Source organism: Rana temporaria, chromosome 4, assembly GCF_905171775.1.
Source record: "Rana temporaria chromosome 4, aRanTem1.1, whole genome shotgun sequence".
Classification (NCBI taxonomy): domain Eukaryota; kingdom Metazoa; phylum Chordata; class Amphibia; order Anura; family Ranidae; genus Rana; species Rana temporaria.
The window spans coordinates 151,394,174-151,419,788 of NC_053492.1; the positions used below are offsets into that span (position 1 = coordinate 151,394,174).

The 25,615-nt window shown below is 38.2% G+C and overlaps 1 protein-coding gene across 16 annotated transcripts in view; it reads right to left on the minus strand.

The window, feature by feature from the left end:
• Positions 1 to 25,615, minus strand: part of MBNL1 (muscleblind like splicing regulator 1) — a 259,895-nt gene that overhangs the window by 22,054 nt on the left and 212,226 nt on the right. For 7 of the 16 annotated variants that reach the window (XM_040349199.1, XM_040349191.1, XM_040349197.1 and 4 more), the window contains 6 exons: positions 23,834 to 24,031; positions 18,672 to 18,956; positions 12,605 to 12,862; positions 6,320 to 6,373; positions 4,965 to 5,118; positions 872 to 907 (listed from right to left, as the gene is read on the minus strand). In XM_040349199.1, the coding sequence (XP_040205133.1) occupies positions 872 to 907; positions 4,965 to 5,118; positions 6,320 to 6,373; positions 12,605 to 12,862; positions 18,672 to 18,956; positions 23,834 to 24,031 (985 nt within the window). The remainder of the gene's footprint in view (positions 1 to 871; positions 908 to 4,964; positions 5,119 to 6,319; positions 6,374 to 12,604; positions 12,863 to 18,671; positions 18,957 to 23,833; positions 24,032 to 25,615) is intronic. The other 9 variants (XM_040349194.1, XM_040349198.1, XM_040349201.1 and 6 more) reach the window with 6 other exon arrangements.

The following is a 25,615-nucleotide window of genomic DNA, read 5'->3' on the forward strand; positions in this document are numbered from 1 at the left end:
CACGGTATCTCTATCTAACCTTGTCACAGAACGGCGATCTGCCTTGTTTACATAGGCAGACCGGTGCTCTGTCTTTCTCTGGGATGATCGGTGGGTCTGCCAGACCCGCTGATTGGCTCCTGCTGTGTCCAATCACAGCGGGAGCAGGTTGCTGGCGGCGAGGGTGCACACCTAGACCCAGAAGTGCAGAATCACATACCTGCACGTGATTCCACAGACAGAAGCTGCAGCCCCGCAGTAAATGTACATGTGGGGGTTAAGGTATAGCAAGGGGTTAAGCTTTGACAATAAAATCTAGAAGCCAAATGGTTTATATTCAAAGCTGCACCAGATTTTGCATCGTGCAATTTTAGTAACTAACCCCCCCTAGTTCTTTAATTAGTATAATTGTTTGCACAATTGCAGCACTGCACTTTCTGGGACACAACACCAGAACTCAACTGCTATCTCTGCCTTAAATCATATTGGTAATAAATATTATATCAAGTTTCCGGGATATTTTTATTCTGGCAACCAAATACCAACTCCACTGTGCTTGGGGATAGAAGTAAAGGAGGCATGTACATTTTTTTCTGCTCATAAAAACACACAAAATGGCCTTATAGTTTCATAAAACAACATTTTTTAATTATATTACACACTAAGAAATGCAGTCAAAATCCATAGCAGACAGTTAATCTAGTCATGTTCTAAGCAGCATATTTCAAAGCATGACCTAATAAATGATTAAATGTCACATCATTATCTTTGTATTAACATTTCTGGGACAGTACTCCCTAGACACATAATACCAGGAATGGATTTTGAGTGCAAAAAAAAAAAAAACTTCACCAGGCATGATAAATATTTAAGAAACAAAGCTGGCACCTACCAACACTTGCAGCGGGTGTCATGCACAATATTGAGCCTGCCCATCATGCATTGCAACAGGAAGGTGGATTGAAAAGGGGAAAGAATAAAAAAAAAAACCCATCACACATGTTATTAGAGAAAAAAAATCAAACAAGAAAGAATTTTGTTATTATGGCAACAGTGCATAAAACTGTGAGCATACAGAAAATCACAAGGGAGCATAGTGGTGTGAATAGCACATTTTGTGAGCAGTGTAGTGTGGATTATCCATCACCTCATTTGTTAGTGCTGCAATAAGGACGATATGCTCTTGGAGGAAATTAAATACTGGCAAAGCTTGCTATCGGTGAAACGGTGTCCTAGTACATTCTGTTTAAATATGGCTTTGTTCTTGCTTAAATTCACAGCAGCCTATGTTACGGATAGTCGAGCCTTCACAGTCAGGCTATTGCTGCTAAACAGTAAAGAATGTTATATAACACTGGTGTTCTAATTCAGCTGTGATAACTACAATTTTATTGAATCTGTGAATGGGTACCACACAGATATATATATACCTGACTAATCCCTGCTGGTATTCTGTATGCCTGCATACCAGAATGTAGTAACAGGCCATAGCATGATAAAACTAGATTGTCTAAATGCAGCTATACACTTGGTACACCTGTCATGAAAAAAATACATAGGCTGCCATTACTGACCTTCCTATTGTCTGTCTCTATGATAGTCTGATTGCTTTCTGAGTCACGAGACCTGGAATAAGCACAGAGACAAAGAATTTTGACATATCTCTGACACTCCACAGCATGCTAGATTCTGGGTCTTTGACTCAAAAAGATTGCAAACTAGACACAGCCAGGCAGCTAGCATTTTAGGAGAAAGCCAGCAATAGCACCTAGTAGTATGAGGGTGTACATTAGGGGTAGAAAACCCACCCCCTTCAGGTTGCCAAAATCCATGTTACCCTCCGGATGTATCATTCTTTGTATAATTAGGCTTGGTAACACATGGTAGGCTGTGTTCTGGCAATGTAAGACAGCCACTAATTTCAATAGGCTGCCCTACCACTAGAAACATGGGGAAAGAAGTCCCTGACTCTTTTTTTTTCTAATCGTGGCACATGGGACTGCACGGTGCTGTGGCACCATGCTGTTTCGTACACACAAAAACAGGAGAGTTTTTCCAATGCGTGATGGTGCTATTAAGAATTAAGGGGACCCTACACATCTGCCAAAGAGAATGTTTCTCTCACTTGTCAGGAGCGTGTGCATATTCCTGACAAACAATAATCTGAACCTAGCCTTAAAGTACAAGGATATTTTGTAGACATGTGCACACTGAAATATTTTTTTTCGTAATTTCATTTTCGTCCGAAAAAAAAATGTATTTCGTTACTCGTTTAATTTATTTTGTTTTTCGTAAAAAAAATGTCATTAGTCCGAAAATCCAAATTAAGGTCGAATCTGTCATTTAAGGCTTATGGTGTCTGTTTGAATGTTCTAAGAAGAAGAAGAAGAAGAAGAAGAAAATTCAACAGAATGTCAAATCTTCATGTCTCTCTATGTAAACTCTTTTCTCTCTATGTCGAATCGTTTTCTCTTTATGTAAGAATAATATTGGACTAATAGAGTTAAAGGAGTTGTAAAGGAAACATTTTTTTTTGCTCAAATGGACTGTTTACAGGGTATAGAGAGCCAAAATAGTTAACTGATTCCTTTTAAAAACGATTAAAAAATAGATTAAAAATCAATCATATAATGTACCTGTAGTTTCAGTTTCGTTTTTGCTTGTTATCCTGCCTCTGTGCCGTTTAGAGCCATAGAGAAGTCACTGGTTTGGAGAAAACGAAACTATGAAGCTCCCAGTACTGTGGTCATCAGAAACAGACAACCAGGGAAGAGTCCAGACAGAGCAGAATTACAGCAACATCAGAGCAAAAACGAACAATGAGGACATAAAACCAGGACTGCAGTAAGGTAAAGGAAGCTATTTAGCTAAAAAAAAAATCCTTTAGTGACCCTTTAAGGTTAGGCACAATTAAGGTCGAATCTGTCATTGAAGGCTTTTATGGTGGTCTGTCGAATGTTCTAAAAATAAAAAAAAAAAGATTCGACAAAATCTTTAAAAAAATCTTTTCTCTCTCGACTCTTCTTCATGTCTCTATAATGTCGAATCTTTTCTCTTTATGTAGAATAATATTGGACTAATAGAGTTAAGGTTAGGCACATTCGACTGCAACGAAAACGATAATAAAGCATTTGTTTATGTCAGATTTTTAGTTTTTCGTTTTCTGTGCTTTCGTTATCGTTTGTTAAAACGATAACGAAAATACCTGAAATTCGGACGGAAATGCATTTCCGAAAACGAACGCACATGTCTAATATTTTATAGTTAGAACATAAACAATAGGTGCCTGGTATGACTCAAATGTTTGCATTGTTCCAAAGCAAATACTGATTGATGGATGTTCTAAGAAAAGGACCCTTGGGACCCACATCTTAAAAAAAGACTAATCAGCTTACTTTAATGTGTGAGTTAGGTAAATCTAACAAAAGAATAACAAATACCACATCTTAATTGAGTAAAAGTGGTGGGATCATGAGAAAAGCAGCAGTTTTTTTTGTATTATTTATAAAACGACAGACCCTGGTCTGTAGCCAATTTACAAATGAAGTCACGCTCTAGCTAGTCACACTCTAGCTAAACCAAATCTCAGAAAGAAGTTCACATGTTTTAGACAGATATCTAAATTTCTTAAAAGCATCATGGATTTTGGCAACAAAGTGCTTTGGGTTTTGTGTTAAAGGGAAGCTGTTATAACTTAAATACCCATGTGAGAATCTTCAGATGAAAGATCCATTATCTGACTCATGTTTCATATGAATTCAGGTCAGTGATAAAGTTTGGGTTTGGTGCGTCAGAACTAGTATGCAACTTGGCGGTAAGATAATAGCAGCTTATCTATGATGTCTTACACATGTTTCCTCGTAAATAAGTCACCAACTTCTAGACTTTTTTTAATGTGTACACTAGACACACCTTCACAGCACCATTGCAAGTTGATTTATAGGTAAAGTTTGCCTTAAAGTCATAAAAGTTATAGATCCTAGAGGGGCTCACAGTGTAACTACTGCATTCTAGTGTTCAGTGATGTTACCGTTAGAGTCACATGATGGCAGTTTAAGCATGCACACTTCCTAATCCATTTATTTACTTACTCTGGTCTCTGCCACTTTTATGCCTCTTTTCCATGATATGGGCAATCTATAACTGTTAAAAATCTCTAATTTTCAAAACTGTCCCTGGTTTGGAGGTTTGCTAGTCAATTTCACATAAAATCTTGCATTGTTTATTATAATAAACTGTACAATGTATTAATGTTATATTTGATATATCACTATATAGCTAATGAAAAGTAAAAAAGTTCTTATATTAATGTTTACGATAATATTGGCTTTTTTGGACTCTTGCATAGGGCTTAGATTACAAGCTCCATACAATTTATTTTACCTTTTGATTTCAGCGATTTTTATAGTAAAGAATCTTTATTCATAGAGATACTCATAGCTACATAAAAATTTACACAGTAAGATACCCAAGCATTACGAGCATCTCTATGGTTAAACACCTATAGCAGGGATCTTCAAACTACGGCCCTATAGCTGTTTCCAGTCCCATGAGGCATTGTAAAACTCTGACATTAACAGACATGACTAAGCATGATGGGAATTGTAGTTCCTGAACAACTAGGGGGATATAGTTTGGAGACTCCTGACCTATAGTAATAAAGAGGAGGCATGGCAGAGTTAAGCACATAGCAAGTGACTAGGCAAGGGGTGCAATATAGACCTGTCAACGGTGTACATATATACATCCTTTCATGCATATCTCACTCTTCTGATTCCCTATTACTGTAATGCTGTCACTGCTATCCACACTGGAGACAAATAACACGCAGCATGCAACCCCCCACCCCCTTCATATTGCTAATCACAAATCAGTACTGTACACAATAATTGCAAGAAATATCACACCCTCCGTTAGAGTAAATGTTCTGTCATTGTTCATTTATCACCTTTTCCTGATTGAGATTGACTTCACACTGAACTTACCTGGTGGGAAAAACGCTGCCTGCTGCTGGAGCTGCATGTTGGCAAGAGCCTGTTGGTACTGGAAAAAACCCGTATTAAACATTCCAGTGGCACCATTGGTTTTTTCAAGTGCAGGCCTCTTTGGTAATGGGGGAAGTACATTTTGAGGAATTCCCTTCAAGCCCAAGGAGAGTTAGAGGAAACCATAAAAGAAATGAGGAGAATATGTGAATAAAAGGTAAAGAGATCACCATTCAAAAAGCATTATTAATGCACTCTGAGCTGGAGAGGAGAACAAGTGACTACAAATGGCCTCTTGACTTACTTCTCCAGAGCTGAGTGAGATAAGCCATCAGCAAACAAAGCAGCCATCTAGTCTACAGAAATAACTTGAAAATTGTGACCATGGCTTATTCCTGACAACGTTTTCTGCACCTCTTCAAGGATACCTATCACCGATCCACTAAGCACCCGTGTAATGGACTGTTCGGCATTTACAGAGGAATCGTTGATGCCAAGATAAGTACAGGTGACAGGTATTGCTCTCAGAAGAAGAGAACACTAATGCTTACCAAGTAGTGGCAGATGAGGAACTGATAGCTAGATGCAGTTCACACAGGCCTATCACCTTACTCCTCTTATCATATTTACAAGTGGATTGTCCTTTAATACACAGAGGCAACAGACATTATAGAAGAATAATATCTGTGCCATGTTAAAAAATATCCAAGTTTATATTACCCCAAAAAAAAGCTTTAATTTGGAGCTATATGGCAGATAGAATGTAACAGGCAATGTCCTAAAATTTGATCCTTAAGCGAAACATAAAATATAAAAATGATCAAAGCTGAAGTTTCTGCACTGCTAGCTCCATGAAGGTCAATGATTAAAGCAACAGTTTTACAGAATGATTGAAGAAGGTTGGGTCCGGTTGAACCATACCCACACTTCCCCAACACTATCTACACATGCAAACTCTACTACTGCATGCAAGTATGTTAACACTGACTTACAAATGTTAAAACTACACATATACATAAGAATAGCAATAAAGCCATGCCAACCACACAGATCAGACTAACAAATTACATATATAGACAGGCCTCTCTATTCCACAATACATATTCTGTTGTGGCAGAACTGAGTGTGGTTACTATAACAGGGGCTTATTAAAAGATAAATCTGAAATTGTATACCTACATGTACATTTTGTGTGTACATGTATAATTTGTAAACCACAGTCAGTCTGGAATTGCATATTCTGCCCATACAACAAAAACATATCTAAAAATAGTAATAATTCTATGCTTGTAAGTTTAACACTTGTTTGTACAATAAAGCTACATGCCAAGCTTAAAGGTGAAAGGTCATAGTACCAGGTCAAAGGTTGCCTCGAGGGGTCGCTTCAGTGATTTGACAGCCGACTGAGTCTTAATTAGCAGGCAGCGAGCACATGATGGCAATGGGCCAATGGGGTTCAAGCGCATTAACATAAACAGCAAGCAGAGGTGCATCATGGGGGCAGCAGTGCATATTTTGGTAGGTGAGGAAAAAAAACAAATAAAAAAACAAATCATCCGAATGCCGTAAATAACAAATAACAAGACTAAGCATGCACAGTAAAGTTACTGATATGTTATTGTCAACTACCACTTTCTCACTGATAGCATACATTATATTAATAAAGACATTCTGATCAGCTAACGGCCAAATTGTTGCTTGTGCAGGTACAGTTTAATACATTTAAAGGACTTAACCACCAAGCTTTTGAAATGTTTTGTAGAGTCAAGTTTGCATGCTTGTCTGAATGTCACATGTCTTTAGTTCATGCGTAGCATTTAGCAGTATGTATATATAGTATAGTCTTTGTTAACCAGGATTAGCGCTTTTCAACATAAGGGTCAGTTTAAATAAGCATGCTTAAAGGATAGAGATGACCAGCTGTTCAAATGCTACCGGTATTTTATACATTTAGTATTCACACCAGGGCAATGAGATAATATAGTTAAAGTGGAACTTCACTCAGAAAAGGTAATCCTACTAGATCACTTCAGGCTTGCCCCTTTTGCATGTATAAATATTTAAAACATAATAAATAAGTGCCTATACTGTTGGCACTGCCAAGTTTGTAGAGGCCAACCTTAAAGCACAATTAAACCCTTATATCTTTAACAGCCAAGGAAATGAAGCTGTTTCAGTTTGATCTGCAACTCCCATGGTGCTGCACATGTGATCAGTAGGGATGAGCCGAACACCCCCCTGTTCGGTTCGCACCAGAACTTGCGAACACACCAAATGTTTGTGTGAACTTTAGAACCCCGTTAAAGTCTATAGGACTCGAACATTTGAAATCTAAAGTGCTAATTTTAAAGGCTAATATGCAAGTTATTGTCCTAAAAAGTGTCTGGGGACCTGGGTCCTGCCCCAGGGGACATGTATCAATGCAAAAAAAAAGTTTTAAAAACTGCAGTTTTTTCGGGAGCAGTGAATTTAATAATGCTTAAAGTGAAACAATAAAAGTGAAATATTCCTTTAAATTTCGTACCTAGGGGGGGGGGGTGTAAAGTCAGCATGTGAAATAGCGCATGTTTCCAGTACTTAGAACTGTCCCTGCACAAAGTGTCATTTCTGAAAGAAAAAAAGTCATTTAAAACCGGACTTGCGGCTATAATGAATTGTCGGCTCCCGGCAATTCAGAGAAGATTCATTCATAAAAAAAAGGCCGGCCGACGATGCTGCGCTTTGGATCCCGGAAGATCTTCTCATTGCTGGACAGGAGAGGAGATTCCCCCGTCGCTGGATACATACAACGTTGGAGCAGGGAACCGGACCAAGTGGATTACCATCGCTGGATTTTTTTTTTTTTTTTATTGATAAAGGAATTTTTTCTACGGTGTGTGTGTGTTTTTTACAACTATTTACACTTCCTTCGTGAAATGGTAGAGGTACAATGTACCCCATTACCAATTCACATAGGGGGGGCCAGGATCTGGGGGTCCCCTTTGTTAAAGGGGTCTTCCAGATCCTGATAAGCCCCCCGCCCGCAGACCCCCACAACCACCGGCAAGGGTTGTGGGATGAGGCCCTTGTCCCCATCAACTGAAGGGTCTGGAATGGATATTTGGGGGGGAACCCCACGTCATTTTTTTTTTAATTGACGGTGGGGTTCCCCTTAATATCCATACCAGACCTGAAGGGCCTGGTAATTGAATTTGGGTGGACCCCGCGCTTTTTTTTTATTATGAATAATTCATTCATAAAAAATAAAAAAAAAGCGCGGGGTCCATATTTCACTTTTACTGAATTGCCAGGAGCCGACAATTCATTATAGCCGCAAATCCGGTTTTAAATGATTTTTTTCTTTCAGAAATGACACTTTGTGCAGAGACAGTTCTAAGTACGGGAAACATGCGCTATTTCACATGCTAACTTTACACCCCCCAGGAATGAAATTTAAAGGAATATTTCACTTTTATTGTTTCACTCTAAGCATTATTAAATTCACTGCTCCCGAAAAAACGTCAGTTTTTAAAACTTTTTTGCATTGATACATGTCCCCTGGGGCAGGACCCAGGTCTCCAAACACTTTTTAGGACAATAACTTGCATATTAGCCTTTAGAATTAGTACTTTAGATTTCTCCCATAGACTTTAACAGGGTGTTCCGCGGCTTTTCGAATTTGCCGCAAACACCTCAAATTGTTCGTTGTTCGCCGAACAGGCGAACAGGCAATGTTCGAGTCGAACATGAGTTTGACTCGAACTCAAAGCTTATCCCTAGTGATCAGTTATGACACCAGCCATTTGATGGTTTGACAGTTTGCTTGAGGACACAAGCAAATGTGACAGTTAGCAATCCTGACATTCCAGGAATGTAACTGTTAAATCAATTAGTTTAGTCCCACTTTATGATTTACTGCTATTCATTGGCTCTGGGCTTCAGCAAAATGGCAGCCTCCAGCAAGAAGAAACAGGAGCAATTTACAGCACACACTAAATTTGGTAGCATAATTATTAATGTAGAATGTATGTTCCTTGCTAAAGAACATTATTTGTTATCAGGTTGTTATGGGTAAAGTTCCACTTTAACAAGTAAGAGTAATTATCAATTTTGATCCATTTGCCCATGCAGGATACAAAGCTACCCAAAAGGAAATGCTCTTTTTTTCTGGTACATATGTTGTCTGTCTATAATGGCAGATCGCATAAGAAACTCTGATGGAATGCAGTTATGTTTCAATGCAAACTTTTCTTCCTTGAGTTCTGCTAGATGTTTTTTTTTTTAATGCAGAGAAATGTAGAAATGTACTCAACCAGCTGTGAAGAGTGAGATAATAATCAGACTAGCAGATTATCAATATTCACTCATGTGCTAAAAATGTCAGTTACTCAGACTAACAAATTGATTCAGTTTTGAAGTTATAAGAAGACATTAAACAAGAGTTTTTGAATTAAACTTTGCAGCAGCTCCATTGGATTTTAAACAAATAGTTTGACAGCTGCCGCAGTATTGTTCTGGTGTGTTTGTGATAAAGTTAAAAAAGAGGGGCGATATGTACATTAGTAGAATGCAGTATAGGCACACCATCTCCTTTTGCATTGTTATATTGCACAATAGGTTAAGGGTTGGCAATAAAGCTGTCAAATCAAGCTCTTTTGTTATAACTTCATGTTACTTGTACTGTGTTTTTCCACAGAAGACAAAATACAAATTTTTGCATAAGAGACACAACCGTTCACAGTAGCATTATGCCGCCTACACACGATCGGAATTTCTGATGGCCTAAAACCCGATGGAATTTTCTTTCGGAATTCCGTAAAAGCTGTCTTGCATACACACTGTCAGACCAAATTCCAAAACACGGTGACGTAAAACACTACGATGAGCTGAGAAAAATGAAGTTCAATGCTTCCGAGCATGCGTCGACTTGATTCTGAGCATGCATGGATTTTTTCTCTGTCGGAGTTGCACACAGACAAAAGGAATTTCCTATAGCTTTTTTTTCCATCGGAAACACCGACGGAAAAAAGTCAGATGGGGCCCAAATACGATCAGAATTTCCGATAAAAAAAGTCTGACTTTTTTCATTGGAAATTCCGATCGTGTGTACGCGGCATAAGAAACTATAATGCTGCAATGCATACATATTCCTTTACAGTCAGTTTTTAATTGTACAACTATTTTAGCAAGCTGTACTAACTGTACGATGTACTAATGTGTTTAAATAAATATAAACAAAGCAATTCACTCTATTCCAGATTTGCCATATATCATCACATGTATATAGGTTGTGGATGGAATGTATCCTTAAAGGGTCAGGAACTATAAAATACCTATTGTTTCATAGTGGGGCAATTTAAACTGCTTACATGATGAAATTCAGATACAGGCAGATTAAAGGGGTTGTAAAGGTACATTTTTTTTCCCTAAATAGCTTCCTTTACCTTAGTGCAGTCCCCCTTCACTTACCTCATCCTTGGATTTTGCTTTTAAATGTCCTTATTTCTTCTGAGAAATCCTCACTTCCTGTTCTTCTGTCTGTAACTACGCACCATAATGCAAGGCTTTCTCCCTGGTGTGGAGAAAGCCTCTTGAGGGGGCGAGCAGGAGTGTCAGGACGCCCACTTACACACAGCTCCTTTCTCTATCTGCAAAGTAGAGAGTGTCCTGACACTACTGCTCGCCCCCTCCCCCCTCAAGAGGCTTTCTCCACACCAGGGAGAAAGCCTCGCATTACGGTGTGTGGTTACAGACAGAAGAACATCAAGTGAGTATTTTTTAGAAGAAATAAGGACATTTAAAAGAAAAATGGAAGGATGAGGTAAGTGAAGGAGGACTGCACTAAGGTAAAGGAAGCTATTTAGGCAAACAAAATTGTACCTTTACAACCCCTTTAATTTCATTGTATGGAAATATTTTTATGGCAAAGGATAAGCTTGACACCCTATCTTCTGATCGGGGTAGCTTTACTTTGCTAAGATTGGGTAGCTTTACTAACCAACAGGGAGACTCAGGAGGTTGGTGTAGTGGGGCCAGGCCTGACCATTACAAAGGATAAATTGTATATACAAAGAGAGAGTTGAGTATTTCTCCAGTGGTTAGGTCAAAACCCAACATAGCATATATATATATATATATATATATATATATATAAAACATATTTATTTATAATATGATATTATAAATATTATTAATGACCCTCCACCCCAACATGTAAAAGCGGAAAAAAAGGGAAAAAGAGAATTCACCATCTGTCCCTATAGCCACAATAAGTGAATCACCGTAATTGAAAACATAATCCCAGATAGCAAGTGGCAGTGTTGAATTGTAAGTCTGTTAACTTGCTGCACTTTTACACGGGCATGTTGTACATTTGCAGAGCACTTGAAGCACAAGTTCTAGTTGACACTTTTGCAATTTGTAGAAAATTTGCGTGGCAAGTCTCTAGCAAGAGCAAAGTTGCAGTGGTGAGTCTATTGCAAGAGCTCTGCAAGTCTACAGCATTAAAATTCAGTCACAGTGACCCCTGTGGTGGGATGACTATTTCACAACATAACTAAAGCAGAACTTGCAGCAGACTTGCAGAATGTTTGCAAAGAACGTTCATCTGGAGTCATGCAATGTGGACTTGCTGTAATTGTGCAACAAATTTGTGAAGCCTGGCAAGTCTAGCAATAGCTTAATAAGTAATTTTCAAACTTGCAGCTCAAAAGCTTGCCATCTGGGAAAAAGTAGGAATAAGCACATCGTCAGATGAAATTAATCTTGCAGCTTAATTGCTTGCTATCTGAGAAAAAGTAGGAATGAGCACATTGTCAGATGAAATTATTCCTTTATGTATGTATGTTTTTTTGGTAGTTTGGAAATGTATACTCTGTTGGGTTTTGTCCCAATTACTGGAAAAACACCCAAATTTCTATTTTTATATTGTATGTATCATTTTGGTTTTGAATTCAGGGTTTTGCTTCTCCCATTTTGTGGTTTCCCATTTCCTTTTCTTATTTTTACAGTGTTTTTTGCTTTTAGATTTCAAAGAAAAGTCAATATTTGCATAGCTGCATAAACCTTTAGGTCTACAATTTTTTCTGTCTCTCAATTGCTAGTGAAGCAAGGTCATCAGTGTTGGGGGTTTCCTTGTTTACTTGCTATTCAGTGTGGTGCTGGGATGAGTGAGCACTTAAAAGCCGGCACCTGACAGGCTGCAGACTGCAGGATTCACTGGATCCTCAAGCAGGTCTTGATCTTCCTGAGTAAACTGTATTATGATTGGCTGCTGAAATCTGAACCTCATGACTGCTTCTTGCACTGTCATAAACCCATATGTCCTTTAGGCACCCTCAGGAAACTTACAACCATAATTGTAAAGAAAATTAATAATATTTCATATAAAAAAAATTGTAAGTTACTGACCCTCTGAGGATTCAATTATTACCACTCACAACATATATCAATTTAACCCATTCACAGGTCAAGAATGGATTTAGTTTGCTTAGAGGCTTAGAAAAGTAGTAAATAACAGGCTTATTGTAAGATATCTATGCATTAGCTGTTTTATCCCCGATAAGCCTCCAATTAGCCAACAGGGAAGAAGCACATTACTTTGGTGAAGTAGCAAGGATGTCACTTAATTGTTTCAATCTCTACATTGTTAAGGGACTCACCATGGCTGCTGCTGTGGCTGCTGCCTGAGCAACTGCAGCTTGATTGACCTGGTACTGAGCAGCCTTGATCTTGGCTTGCAAGTGTGCAGGCGGATGGAAGTATTTGCACTTTTCCCGTGAACATCTTCCTTTAATGTAATCCATGCACACAGTGACTGTATTATCATTGCTATCAATCATTGCACTCTCAGATGGGTGGGCAAACCGACATTCATTTTCTCCTCTATTGCAGTTCCCACGCTGGTACTCCCGACATACCTGTGCACACAAAGGAAAACACCATTTATTACCTGGTGGCATTTTTTTTTATTATTCTACAAGGTATATTAAATAAATCAGTGTAAAATGCAACATAAATTGTAGGCAAACAATCTGAAATCTAGGCACTGTAATTGGATCAAGATGCTGTGTAGTGCTTTTTTTCTGCATAAAAAAAAAAACATGGAAAGTAGGTTATATGGGATCCAATGGCATAGTTCACACCAGCACAGTGCATGCAGTGCTGTTTAGTTCCAGAAAAAAAAAGTACAACATGCTGCTTCTTTCCTGCACAGAACTGTACTGGAATGCGGTAAAACGCATTAAAAAAACATTAAACGCGCACATGCAGAAACGCATCCGTAATGGATCTGGAGGACATTTTTGTGGTGTGAACTGGCACTTATAATACTGAATAAGCCATAGACTCTCAGGTGTTCATCTTAAAATCCAGATAACAAACTTGTAGCTGTAGTGAACATTTTAATGGAGTGTGGAAAAAAAAAACAGCAATGCTTTGTCTTGACATATTACAAAGCTAAACTACCTAACATGCATGTTTTACCCATAGTGTATCTGACAATCTTTACTTTTGTATACAGTATATTAAAATATAGTAATCAGACTGATTTGGTAAAATGGAGCTACTGTGGCCAGTAAAATTTAATATTTCAGACTAACCACTAGAGGGCACCCTAACACTTCTAAAAAACAATCATTCTCTACTGTATTACAGGTATTCAACTTTATAAAACTATAAATAAGAACCAACTGGTACATTGTCTAATTGTTCCCTTATTGTGGAAATGTATTTTCACATGCAATCTTGTATGTTTAAAAATTATAAACATAACTTGGCTCTGTTTTATATTTAATGTATCAGCTAAAATTCTGAAATGTGTGGATGAAATTACAGCATAAAGCAGAAGCAATCTGGCCAGAGAGTATACATACCCTATATAGTGTATAGTGTAGTATAAGTGCAATAATCTATATTACATATAAATAAGAATTACCATATAGTAATTTAAAATGGGGAATGGGCTACACTGCAATTATACTAGAAAATATTCTTTAGAGCTTCCTCAAATGAACAGATCTGCCCTGTAGCCAATGCTTAGATTAACACCTATCATTATTAAATGCATTATTTTATGTTTTTTTATATTTTTATTTTAGTTTTGATTTACTAAAGGAACAATGTTCACGGAGTCAGATTTGAGCAATATGTTTGCTTTTTTAAAATGAAACCCTGGTGAAAACTTAGTTCGATGGGGAATGGTTAAGTCCTCTGTCAGACTTTTACAAGACAAGGGTGATGGGACATCACTCCAATGGGGACAGAAGGACAGACAAAATACAGTTGGATTTAAAAACACATTTTAAATAAATATATGTTTTCGTAGTTAAATGGGAAAGGATTTAAAATTCTATGTGGTTTTTTAGTGCTGTCTGTGTCCCCTTGTGCCAGTGACACCCTCCCCTAATTTCTTGTTCTGGTATCACATGGAAGAGAAGTCAGGAGACATTTTCTCAGTAGCATCATAGATATTGTTAAAAATAAAAAGTTGCAAACATTCTCCATTCTTTAAAAAAAGGTTTGGCTGGAGTTAGGCTTTACCATTGCCTGTATCCAGACTATACAGAGTGACTAAAGTATTTAAATAGTCCTTTAAAAGCACTAGTAAAAGCACTTTAAAAAAAGCCCTCCTTCACCTCTGTAGCTAAAGGCATTGTGGAGAAATGCACCTTTAAAGTGGTATTGAACACAAAACCAAAAATAAAATATATTGCAGTGTAATTTAGTGGCTGCATTATCTTATTATCTGCATTATCTTTTTTTTTTTTTTTAGGCTTTCCCCTCTGTTGTTTTGATCTGTCCACTAACACACCTCCTGTATTAGAATATAATAGAATTAGCACCTTTGGACATTAGCATTGCCAGTCTAGGGGAAGGGAGTGTTAGATGGATTAGCAGATTTAAATACACTAACACATGGGAACCAAGCGCCAGCTAACAAAAAAAAGCAGTTACAGGCAAGATTATTTTTTTCCTTATGTGATAAAGGTTTTAAATTAGTTTATAAAAGCTGATCATTGAAAGCACGCCTGTCTGTGGTAAATGCTTAATCTCAACACTCAGCTGTTACATCTGCAGAACAGCTTGTTCATTTGAAAAACAACAGACCTACTGGCTGGTGAAAAAAAAAAGGAAATAAAGCCTAAAAAAAAAGAAAACTAATGCAGCCATCACATCTTAGACCTGGTACGTTGCAATATAATAAATGTTTTCTTTGAGGTTTAATACTGCTTTAAATTTCACAACAGAGACAGTGAAATCCAATCTTCTCCTTTAGTATCTATTGCAACAGAATCTTGTCAGCCTTCTGATGTAAATGAACATCAGGGATATTTGAGAACATTTGAATAGCTATAGAGGTCAGGGGTGGGTATGTTTGCATAAGTAACTCTGGGTTCTGCTCAGATCCAAACTCATAGGTAGATTAAAGTGGACCCCCATCGCCAACTCAAATGAAGCTCAAGTTACCTTTCTCCCAGAGATATGGTACTGACATGATCAATGGGTCAGCACAGAAAAGGAGGAGGAAGCTCACTGCTGATGAGCTGATGACATTTAATTTTAAAAACAGTGGCACTCTTTTCACAGCAGGTGTGGTACAGAGCAATGAGATGCAATGAAGTGCAAATAAAAGAGGCAAGTAGCAATAGGGTTGATTTACTAAAACTGGAGAGTGCAAAATCTGGTGCAATTCTGCAGAGAAACCAATCAGCTTTCATTTTTTTTTTGTCAAATCTAAATCGAAGAATCTTAAAGGAGTGGCAAAGTCCAGAGTTTTTTCACCCTAAGACGGAGTTCCAAACAGAAATGGAACTTCCAATGTCTAAGCCAGGTATTTGCTCCCACTTCTGGCGAAAGATCGCCTCCGTATCTGTAGCGATCTACACCATGTCCAGCCCCTCCTCTGTCCTCCTGCTGTCTTCTGGGAGACACACGGGTCCCAGAAGACAGCATGAATCACTCAGAATGCGCGGGTGCCCTGGACAGGTAAGTGTCCTTATTTTAAAAGTCAGCAGCTGCATTATTTGTATCTGCTGACTTTAATTTGTTTTTAAAAGCTCCAGCCGCTGACTCAGGTCCTCATTGAATAGATTGATAGCAGCAGGAACCTTTGGCTCCCGCTGCTATCAATCAAATCCAGTGACATGGGAGTCGGGGGCGGGGCTGTGTCCAGCTGTCTGACTCAGGAGCGTGCCCGCAAGAGTGTCCTTTTAGAAAGCGGCTCTCAAAGGAGGATTGGGGCTGCTCTGTGCAAAACCTTTGCACAGAGCAGGTAAGTAGTTATTTAAAAAAAAAACTTTACAATCACTTTAAAGGGATTGTAAAGTCTTGTTTTTTTATATTTAAATAAACTTGTTATACTTACCTCCTCTGTGCAGTGGCCCTGGCCCCTCCCCCATGTTGAGTGCCCCCACAGCAAGCAGCTTGCTATGCCCCCCCCCCCCCCGAGTCAAGCCGCAGCTCCGTGTATTCATTCAGACACAGAGACGTAGCCCACCCATCTCTATCCAGTGATGTCCACAAGTGCCTCGTCAGTCCAGGACTCTCTCTCCTGATTGGCTAACTGAGTTTGATTAACAGCCATGGGAGCCAGTGGCGCCACCGCTGTGTCTCAGCCAATCAGGAGGGAGAGTCCTGGACTGACGAGGCACTTGTGGACATCGCTGGATAGAGATGGGCTCAGGAAAGTATTAGTGGGGCTGGGGGGGGGGGGGGCATCTGCACACAGAAGGCTTTTTATTCTTTATTATTATACATAGAATGCATTAAGATCAAAAAAAACATATGACTTTACAACCAGTTAGAAGCTGATTGGCTGCACCAGATTTTGCACTTCAGTTTTAGTAAATCAGCCACAATGTGTTAAATTCTGTATTTTCTTATTGTCATGGCATTAATGGTGTTGGTTTAGGGTAAAGGGGTGGAAGGGGGTCTGCTTTAATGCCTCCGGACGAAAAAAGCGGTAAAGTAGCTGCCTGCTTTATTTATTTTTAACATTGGGAATGCTTTTATTTATGTGTATTTATGAAACTTTTTTTAAATAACTATAATTTTTTTTACAGAATTTTTTTTTTTGTCTGCTTTATTAAACACGCCCAAATAGCTTCATAAAGTGGTTCACAGCATCACACATTCTAACACTTTAATAGGACACAGAATAACTTTTTTTTTCTATGATAACTTTTAAAAAATATAGATTGCATGTTAAAATAGAATAAGAAACTCCAGGTTGAACAGTTTGAGCTAGATTTGCAAATGCAAATATTCATAACATAATTTAAGAGCTGCAGAGGAATGTGGACTGTCAAGGAGCTCCAGCTTACACTGTCTTCCTGTGTTAATTTAATGGAACGATTGTCTATTCATACTGGTGCCATGATATAGTGTAACTATTCATATCATACAGAAAAGTAAACAAAGATTTTCCTGAGGCAAATTTGATGACAAGAACTCCTTCTGCACAATTACAATATGACTGAGTTTGCGGAAACCACTCTACTGGTGTGTTTAATATGAATGTATATAATACTAAGGCCATGAACTATATTTATAATCTTAAGCCAGCAGACACATAAGCAGAAGATCTCCTGGCAACATCGCTGTAACTGAGAACACACCATGTTGTCAGACTGAAAGATTGTTTTATATGACTATTTTTAGCCAAGACCAAATCTAGTAGCTGCTTTTCTAAGGGGAAGAAAACCAGCAAGGAAAGACCATTTATCCCTCACATATCAAGCTAGAGTAAGAAAATAAAATAAAAATCAGCAACATTTACATCAATTTAACCACTTCTCTACTTACATATTGTAAAAAAAAAATGGTGGGGAAGTGGACATTTATTTTGGAGTGCTGTTTATAAATGGCACTTCAGATATACATAGCCAGTGCTATCACAGCACTGAAAACAAAAAATGACTGACAATGGAGGGGTACTTTCTGAATCCATTGCACCATTCATCATGATCAATATGTTCATATCTTGGCTTTATGTAATGATTTCATTCCAGGACTTAATTTTAAAATAATATCTGTCCTTTTAATTAGAGTTGCTCTTCAAAGTGTAACTTCCAAATTTAGGATGAAAAATTTGAATTTAGAATTTCCAACGCAGAAAAAAGTAGGAATTTAAAATAAAGTTAGCTAAAGTGCTTGCACATTGTTTTTGGAACTGGAATCAATTTTGAATAAAGCTAATATTTGACTCAAGCTAATAAAGAAAAAAGAGCTCTGGTGTGCACTACCCCATGGGTACCCCCTTGAAAAAAAAATCCCTTTAGTCTTTCAGTCTAAGCTGCTGCAAGCCTATTTCCAAACAGCCAAGGAATGTTGGACTCCGTAACTCGCTGTCCAATGTCCAATTGTGTATAACAGAAAACAAATCTATAAACATGCTTCAATAAAATACATTTTGTGCTACAAAGAAAATGGAATGTGACATGGAAAAGTTAGAGAAAGAAAACTGAGAAAGTTATTAGCAAAGGAGAAACTTTCTAGAATATTATTTAGAAATAACATTTTTCTATTTATGGAAGCAAAGGAAGGAGTAATGACATTATTTAGAACAGGAATAAAAAAGGATGGGGGTCAGAAAAGATACGAAATAGAGGACAGAGTAGAAATCAGTGCTAAAGGAGACCATAGTAACTGCTATACATGAAAAGATTGTCCAAAATGCAGAATGTTAGACACAGTATGGAGTATTGGGCATGGTGGAAAAACACTCGCCTTTCTCTTCTGGGACCGGGGGTCAAGTCCAGTTTGATGTCCTAAGTGAAATGAGTTTGCTGGTCTCAGATCAGTTCCCACAGGGCAGGAGTCCGCATCACAAAACCACCACACATAATTTGGCATAACAGGCAGTCTCTGCTCAGGAGAGGCCCAGGATTGAGCTGGCATGGAGACTGAACTACCTCTAAACCATAAAGAGGGTGCTCCCTCCACATCGGGGTTGAGGTCATTGGTTGGGCAACGTGGGGAAGCTCTCACTGCAGCTGCCTGATTGTAGCTGGCCTGTGAATAAAAAGAGGACTTCAGTTTCCATCCCAGCCAGTCCCTTCACCATCAACATAGTCAAAGAGTGCTTATTACCCAGCCTGTGGCCGAAAATGCAGAGGCATATTATGGCAAAGGAAAATTGCAAAGTAAATAGAAATGCAGTACAAACAAAGCATGGAAGAAGTGTAAGAAGGCAGATGGAGCTGGCAAAATGTATGCTACCTTTCTAGAAATATTTTACTTTGTTTGGTTTACACATATTGTATATCTTGTGTACAATGTGGAAATGTAAAGGACTGCTTTCCTTTAAATTATTAATTTAATAGGAACATAAAGGAGTTACTAATAGGGGACCCATTTTACTACAAATTAACTACATATTTATGTTTAATACTACAAAGACTACAAATATGTAGGATCCAAGAGTCACCTAACAATGTGATGACAATGTATTGATAAGGCCAGACTATATGACAACCTGACTCCTAATTGCTAAATGCTAAATGTAATCACACTGCATTTGGAGTCACCAACTTTATGATAAAATAAAGATTCTACCCTTGTTCTTGTGGTTCTAAATTTGAATATTCAACACTTACAATATAACTTCTATGGAATATACAATATAGAATCTACAGAATAGATTCTAGGGAAGGTCCAAGTTTTTCCTGTGCATTTCTTGAATATATTTAGAAACATTCCATTAGGAGGGTTGTCTGCAGAAGATACTTAGGCAGGTCATAGAATATGCCATTTTCTTTCCTTCCACCACAGGTGGAAGGAAAGAAAATTGCTCAGGTCTCCCATTAACTAAGTCGGTGTTAATGAGGAAATCCCTCCCACAGTGCTATTGTGTTCTGCCGGAAAAGAGCGTAGGGAACCTTTTCTGCAGGCAGAACAATATGTCTAGTTCTGTCAGCTATAGCCAGTGGCACTAATTGTTTGTTAAAAATGCAACAGGCTGGTTGTACACAAGTTGTTTCCCAGATTGAGCCCCCTGGTTGTACACTAGTCATACATGGATCGAAGTTCAGCCAGTCCCTGCTGAACTGGCCAAATTTTGATCCATGTATGGCAAGCTTTATTTGAGCAAACTCATTATTGTTGTATTGTACACTCATGTCCTCTAATATTATTTGTTTATGGCATGTTTAAATCGTATCTTATTGTATAAATCCAATACTAAATTATCAATGTTCACTGCCTAAAAGAGGAAACTGTGTCTACTAGACATTATTACATAGAGAATCAGTACACACAATACTGATATTTTATCTATAGATAAACAGTGGTGCGACATATCACCAGCTAAATGTGTTTTTCATCTCTTGGCGAATCTAATGAAGAGATATCCCAATCAGGGTTCTTTGATGTGTTTCCACGTTGTGGAGTCCTACCCTAGCAGCTATAGCAGGTGTGTCTCATTCTTTGTAATGCAAAATAAATGAATACCTTAACAGAGTGGAACCTTGTAAGGGCTTGCAGTAGGTGGGTATACTTAACATACCACGTGCAGAATGCTCATAGATAAATATGGTGAGTGGTATAACTAGCCAATAGCAATTATTTAAGTTCTTAGATATGTATTGTGATTAGTGACAATATTTCTTTTAATAAGACTTTCCTCACTGTTAAATTAGAATGAAAGAGAAGGGAGGAATGTGACAAAGGAAAAAACGTGATGAAGTCCTGTAAAAATACTGAACTTCTCACATATGTTCCACAAGCCAGTCAGGAAAGAAAAAATGACAGCAAGAGAAAAGGCTGATGGATAATGCTGCATTAGAAAGAGCTTATGGTGAGTACAAAGACAAATGATCCACTGGTGGTATATGGTTATAAGGAAGGAAAAATAACTTAGCATTACAAGGAAAAGCGTTATGATAATATGAGATTTGGAAAAAGAAAAAAATACATGAAAGAGGTGAGAGCAGGCAGCTTCCTGATAAAGAGTGGATGAAGGCAGGAAGATTTAATGAGTTCTCTCTTAGCACCAACAAGCTTAAAAGGCAAGGGCATAGAAGACTACTCCATGGCATTAGCATCAAAAACATATGCACAATTAACTTGGTGAACTCTCTCTGGAGACACCAGAAGACAGCAGAATTAATGTTTCTTGCATACTTTACACAAATACTTTTTAGGTTCATTTAAGACATTTATGTCACAATTAGATTTAACATGTGTGAAGAACAATGATTTACAGTAATTAAAGGAAATAAATAAACCTTCATGTGTGTCATTAGCCACTGGATGTGGAAATGACTGAAGCAAATTTTTAATTTGTTGTTGGCAATGAGTTGGGGCCATTAATTGTTCTCGGGACAATATGTCCGTGGGTTTCTTTTTTCTTTATTTTTAATCAGAAATAGCAACTTTTAACCAGTTTATAATAGGCTGGTCATAGATGGAGATACACTGCTAAGAATGACTGGCGGTGAGACATCCGCTTATTCTTTAATGCAGTTCCATCTACAGCTGTCCATCTAGTTTCATATGAAGAAAAAGGAATGATCATCTCTAGATTCAAGTAGATTTTCAACAATCTCGTGAATTTCTACATGCAATAATGTGTGTCTACCATGGCTCCCAAATAGCCTAGTATTTATTCAATTGCGTTAAGTGATGCCTGAATTGGGTATACAACTGGCAAAGACCAGCCTGTATATGGTTACCTTTCTGGCTGAACTACAGCTAATTTCTAATTGAGTGCACATCATTGTTCTTGACTGTTAGGAAAATTCTTAGCTTGATGTCATAACAGGCTTTGGAGCAATGCTTAGGCAAAATCAGAGCAAGTGTCAGATAGCTAACATCTGTGTCCATTATTACCTATCATCTTTTTTGTTAATGTATTTGCCCTTCTCCCTCTGTTTAGCTAGAACAAAAGTCATAGTATGTCAATTCGCTTTCATGAGTCTTGACTTAAATATGACTTAAATATGACTTAAATATGTTCTCTGCCAAATGTATTCTCAATTCCCCCAAAGGTATTTGGTACATCAATCCATTGAAGTAAAATAAGCCAAGGTTCAGTAATAAACCCTGCAGTTATAATATATAGTATGTTTTCTCCAAGGTAAAAATGCAGTCATACGAAAACACATAACATCAGCTTAAATGCATCATGTGGGATGCTGAGCAGCATATTGAGAATTCATTCGGTATTTTAGGATTATTATCCAGTGTACCGACACAAGTATGGTTATTACTGATTTGACAAATCATCAATAATTCAATGCATTGGATGTGAGATTCTTGTGTTCTTCCACATGATACATCACCTGTTCATTTAACCACTTGCCGACCAGCATACGACGATATACATTGGCACAATGGCACGGCTGTGCAAATGGGCATACAGGTACGTCCCCTTTAAATTGCAGCTTAGTGGGCGCGCACCTGCCACGTGCTCCGTGTCCATGGGACCTGTGGACTCGATGCCCGCCAGTGTCCCGCGATCGTGTCACTGAGCTGCAGAACAGGAAGATGCCTATGTAAACAAGGCATTTCACTGTTCTACCTAGTGACATGACAGGGATCTACTGCTCCCTGTCATAAGGAGAAGTGATTGCTGTCATGTCAGTGGAAGCCCACCCCCCCACAGTTAGAATCACTCCCTAGGACACACTTAACCCCTTGATCGCCCCCTGTGTTTAACCCGTTCCCTGCCAGTGTCATAATCAGTGCATTTTTACAGCACTGATCGCTGTATAAATGACAATGGTCCTAAACTAGTGTCTGCCATAATGTTGCAGTCACAATAAAAATTGCAGATCGCCACCATTACTACTAAAGAAAAATGATTAGAAAAATACTATAAATATATCCCCTATTTTGTAGACGCTTTAATTTTTGCGCAAACCAATCAATATACGCTTATTGCAGTTTTTGTTACCAAAAATATGTAGAAAAATACATATTGGCCTAAACTGAGAAATAATATTTTTTTTTAATTTACATTTTTTGGGGATATTTAGTATAGCAAAAAGTAAAAAATATTGCTTTTTTTTTTTTTAATTGACGCTGTTTTTTTGTTAATAGCGCAAAAAACATAAACCGCGGAGGTGATCAAATACCACCAAAAGAAAGCTCTATTTGTGGAAAAAGAAATGTACATTTTGTGTGGGTGCAACGTCGCACGACCGCGCAGTGCCGTATCGCAAACAGTGCTCTGGTCAGGAAGAGGGTAAATTCTTCCCGGGGCTGAAGTGGTTAAACAATGGCTTTAATGATAAATGGAAGGAGGGCATAGAACTCACTGGTGGTGCTATGTGTGTATTGCAGTTATGCCTTTACTCAGCCTATGACATTTATGGCAGTACTCTCAGAGAAGGAACAATATGTTGCCCATAGCACCATAGCAGCCCAATCCAATACTTTCATGGTCCAGATGTGTTGCTATGAGCATATCCACTTTTGCTGTGTTACACTATTATTGTGGCACTAAAAATACACATCAGTGTACTTACTTATATAAAATCTGCATATTTAAAGTATTTGTGCAGATTTTACAATGGTTAACCAAAGGCTTTTTCAAAGTAATAAAGGGAGAACACTAACTAAAATTAAATAAATGCATCAGAAATCAACATTACATGTAATTTCCTGTAATTTGGTTAACAAGGAGTACTCCCTTTATTCAATCTCTAAATAGAAAACTGGGAGTTAATAAAGTAAAGATTAACAATTAATGAACAAGCTTTTTTACTTGACTGGGGTTTTTGTGACAATCTAGTTAAGCAGTGACTTTTCTTATGAAACTGCCAATATGAATTATTTTTGGGGGTTAATTCCTTTTCTTCAGCTAACCAAAAAAGCAGAGAACGATGATTGCATATGTTTTTATATGTAATGAATACATGTTAAATGATATTATACAAAGGCCATACCTCTAGTCTGTCTGTTCTCATTAGCTTCTGTGCAGCGGCTGCTGCGGCTGATGGCATAGCTACTCCTGGGCTCCCAGCGACAAGCATTGGTGCAGAAGGAAGAATTTCAGTAGGTACAAGACCCGGTGAGACAGGCCCCAGGTATGGGTTAAAGGCTGATGCATTTGTGGCTAGGTTTGGTGCGACTGAAAACATTGGCTGAAAAAAACAATACATTATATGACTCTACACAATCAATAAATAGCTTGAAGTGGATTTTTTTACTTTTTTTTTCATATAATTGCATCTAAGTATGAGGGTATACCAGGTCAGTTTTATAGTGGGCATACCTTACTTAAATACAATTACATACACATTTTCTACAAATTACATAAGCATTTATTGTACATACTTCTTTAATATTTTGCAAACAAATATCCTTTTATTGGGTACAGTTTTCCAATTTCAGTGGCACTAATATCCTTATTCTATGGAGTTTAAAGGTTAGCCCATCCAAACTGAATTTCTAATATATGGCTCAATTACTTGTAATGATTTAGTTGAAACTCTAAAGCCGCGTAAACACGATCGGAATTTCCAAAGATATTTTCCGTCAGAATTCTGATGAAGCTGACTTCCATCAGTCTTGCATACATACGGTCAGACTAAATTCCGACCCTCAAAAACGTGGTGACGTAAAACACTACGACGAGCCGAGAAAAGTGAATTTTAATGCTTCCGAGCATGCGTCGACTTGATTCTGAGCATGCGTGTGTTTTTTCTCCATCGGAGTTGCACACAGACGATAGGAATTTCCAATCGTTTTTTTATCCATCGCAAAAAAATAAAACATGTTCCATTTCTAAACACCGACGGAAAAAAAGTCCGATGGGGCCCACACGCGATCGGAATTTCCGATGGAAAAAATCGATCAAAAATGCCCATGAAAAAAGTTCATCTGACTTTTTTCATCGGAAAATCCGAACGTGTGTACGTGGCATGAGGTAATTAATTCCGGTAAATCAACCAATATTTTTAAATAATTGTTTGATTTAAAATACAAAAATTGGCATGGAGTGTTGCAATTTCAACTGGGAATCTGTAAAAATTTGATTTAGTTTTATATTACTTTGAACTAGTTAGGTAGAGATGAGTTGGCACAGTGTATTGAAACTTTTTTTTAGAATTCTTCCAATATTTAAATCAAAAATGAAAATCATTATTCCCTGCTGAATTTGCCATAGAAAAAAAAAGGATATGTAGCTAGATGATACTAGTTGCTTGAATCCAACCCCTTATGCCTTGTACACACGATCAGAATTTCCGATGGAAAAAGTATACATTCTGCATTTTTTTTTGCTGTACATACCGTATTATTGCTATTTTCCACCCAGCTTCCGGGTACTCACTCCCGCGGGAGTAGGCGTTCCTATGCAGAGGCGGAGTGTCATGTGGGACTTCGCCCAGATGATTGACATCTTGAGAAAAACTTTCCCCTGGCGGATAAGGCACGTCACGAGTTTCCGAAAGTAGCCAAACTGCGAGCCGGCTCTATACGGTGCCTGCGCAGTCAGCTCTACACAGCTCCTACGCACCGACTAGGAGCTGTGTAGAGCTGACTGCCCAGCCGCCGTATAGAGCCGACTCGCAGTTCGGCTACTTTCGGAAACTCGTGACGCGCCTTATCCGCCGAGGGGAAGTTTTTCTCAAGACGTCAATCATCTGGGCGAAGTCCCACATGACACTGCGCCTCTGCATAGGAACGCCTACTCCAACGGGAGTGAGTACCCGGAAGCCGGGTGG